The 2,628-nt window shown below is 52.0% G+C and overlaps 1 protein-coding gene across 2 annotated transcripts in view; it reads right to left on the bottom strand.

The window, feature by feature from the left end:
• The window catches only part of LOC107272736 (irregular chiasm C-roughest protein), a 59,927-nt gene extending 58,050 nt beyond the window's left edge, over window positions 1–1,877 (bottom strand). For both annotated transcript variants that reach the window (XM_015750186.2, XM_015750185.2), the window contains exon 1: window positions 758–1,877. In XM_015750186.2, the coding sequence (XP_015605672.1) occupies window positions 758–912 (155 nt within the window). In that variant the 5' untranslated portion in view covers window positions 913–1,877. The remainder of the gene's footprint in view (window positions 1–757) is intronic.
• Between the last annotated feature and the right edge of the window lie 751 nt (window positions 1,878–2,628).

A 2,628-nucleotide genomic window follows, 5' to 3' on the forward strand; every position in this document is an offset into this window, starting at 1 on the left:
GGGGGGGGGGGGGGGGGGGGGGGGGGGTGCACCGATGGGGATAGCAGCGTTACAGAGTTTACGTGAAAATGGAATTAGGGGCTAGAATTAATCCTCGTGATCGAAGTTGCAGCATCGAATTCTGCAGAGGATATGTCGTCCATGAACAAATTATGATCTTCTGATAAGTTGAGGCACCAGCACTCTCCGCGACACCCTCGAGTCAACCTCTGATTCTGCGCTGCGCCCTACGCGGATCGTCAAATGGTAAAGAGTCACATTGGCGCGTGGCACGAGGGAGCTTAAACAGGGACGTGACTTTTACACATGTCACCCGATCCCATTCGAGATCGGGAGTAGGAGGGCAGGGAGATGAAATCGCGTTACAGCTCCTCCTGAGACGAGCCTGAGTTCGAGAGGCTGACGGTTCGGTCGCATTAATTAGAGGACCAAATAATAACTCGAAGACGTTTCGCTTTTATTGTTCCTTCTTGCGGGAGTTCAGAGGGGAAGGGGGAGAGCAGGAGAGGGAGGGAAGCGAGAGAATGGACCGGTTTGGTAAGAGGCAACTCGACTTTAATTGGCCCTCGTTAGGGCGAACGTATCGTTCAGAAAGAAATCGATAGTGGCGGCACGTATAAAAAAAGTGCGGACAATTAAACGAGACGAGGAATGAAAAGTTTAATCCGTCAATCTGTCTGGCACGTAATGAGTCCAAATGAGACGTCGCTATCGACGTCCAAGTGCAAGTGCAATGAATATGGGGCCAAAGACTCACCGGCTGCAGCTGCCGATGATCCTCCTTGTCCTGCAGGCCATGTTCCTGGCTCCGGCGTGGTTATCCAAGCACGGGAACGGCTGCTGTTGCGGATTCAAGAACGTCTCGCGATTCGACGGGGCAGCGGGGCCGGTGCATCGCTTGGTCAAGTGCATCCCTTACGCCGAAACGGAATCCCATTTGCCAATAAGGGTGCGTGGGGTGCGTGGGGTGCGTGGGGTGCGTCGAGGCTCGCAGGCTGGTGGAATAGTGTCTGTCTGAATTTCCCTCGAGGGTTTAGCGTTTTCACTTGCGCCGGCACCCTCCTCCTTTCACAGCACCATATTCGCACGGCTGAAGGGTGAAGAACAAAAGTTGTAAATATCCACTCATCGCGGAATCAGGAGCACTGTTTTCCCGTCGCTATTGTCGCTATCGTTCTTCGTCGCGACGCACTGAACAAAATCATTCTTTCCTTCGTAGACAAGCTAAAGCGAAGCGACCCCAAGAGTGGCTTCAGGGAAAAATCACAGACTACAAATCCAGAGCCCACGTGAACACGGTTTTCACTATTATCACCAAGAGTTGCTTGCAGCTTATCGGGCACTCGGCACTCTCTCTAGTTATCCGTGCGTTTCACGTTGTCGGATTCACTTGACACACAGTTGTACGCCTAAGGTAAACGACTTTAATTTAATCAGCTAGAAGAGGACTCGTAACGACTATTTACAGTCGACAAGGATCGTACTTGGCCTAACGGCACGAGCTATCCTACATTCCAGCAAGCCCAGCCGTCATCCTTTGAACAAGGGCTCAATTTTTTCTCTTTACAAAAAGGAAAAATAGCATTGACTCTTGCTCGCACGGCGACACAGGGCTGTTCAGTTAATCATCCGAAATTCTGTCGCAGCGCAAATAAAATGATTCACCAGAAAATAAGGGAGAACGAGACTCGCGCACTGTACCCCATGTGCGATGCTGATCAATCGGCTAGACGGAGGGGTGGGGGAGTTGAAAAGAAAAAAAAATAAATCCACCAACTGACGCAGCAGCACCGCGCTTAAAATTCCAAATAATCCAAAGGGTGACGCGCAAGAAGAACTCGCGACCCGCACGCGACTCGGAGCGCTGTTCGCAGAGAACTGAAAGCGCTGCCCGAGGGACCCACTGGGACCTCCCCACTCCACGGGCCAATCCCCACCAGTGGGGCCACGCGTCGCGACGCCCCACCACGCGGACCCAGGCCGCAGCTACCCCCCTCGCGTCGTGACACACGCTGGACCCTGGAGTGGGGCTAAGGGTCGCGTGGCTCTCGTGGCTCTCGTGCCGTCTCGGTGGGACAGGGGGACATGCGCATTGATCTTTCGACATTAGGAAAAGCGCTGGCCGTTCGCGAGACAGAGAGGAGATCCTCGAACCACGGGAGCAGCACGTAGCCCTACGTATTTACGGACTTTCTTCTTCGCCTCTCCTCTTCCATTCCTTTTTATTTTCCCCTGCATTCTCCGAGCAAACGATTCACCGAGAATACGATGATGAAAAAAAGAAGGTAGAAGCATCCGGCAATAAATAATGCAATCGTGCAGACGGGATAAATACGGACTCTTGAAAATTCGCAGTATACTCGTTTTCGAGGCATTGCTGAATTATCTTGGCCAACTGCCACGCGTCTGGTTATCTCCATGTTATTTTCAGTGGCGCTTATCGATGTGGGTATTTATCTACTCGGGGGAATACCGCTGGGCATGCACAGATGCGTCTCCTCGCCCCTTTTCGGAACTGCCTACTGCCTACAGCCTCCATGATCTCTTTTTTTTTATTTTTTTTTTTTTTATTAGTCTGCTTCGACCTGATTCGACTGTGCGACTCGATAAGTCGAGTGCCAGTCTCCC

The sequence above is a fragment of the Cephus cinctus genome, unplaced genomic scaffold (genome assembly GCF_000341935.2).
Source record: "Cephus cinctus unplaced genomic scaffold, Ccin1 Ccin1_scaffold1239, whole genome shotgun sequence".
Classification (NCBI taxonomy): domain Eukaryota; kingdom Metazoa; phylum Arthropoda; class Insecta; order Hymenoptera; family Cephidae; genus Cephus; species Cephus cinctus.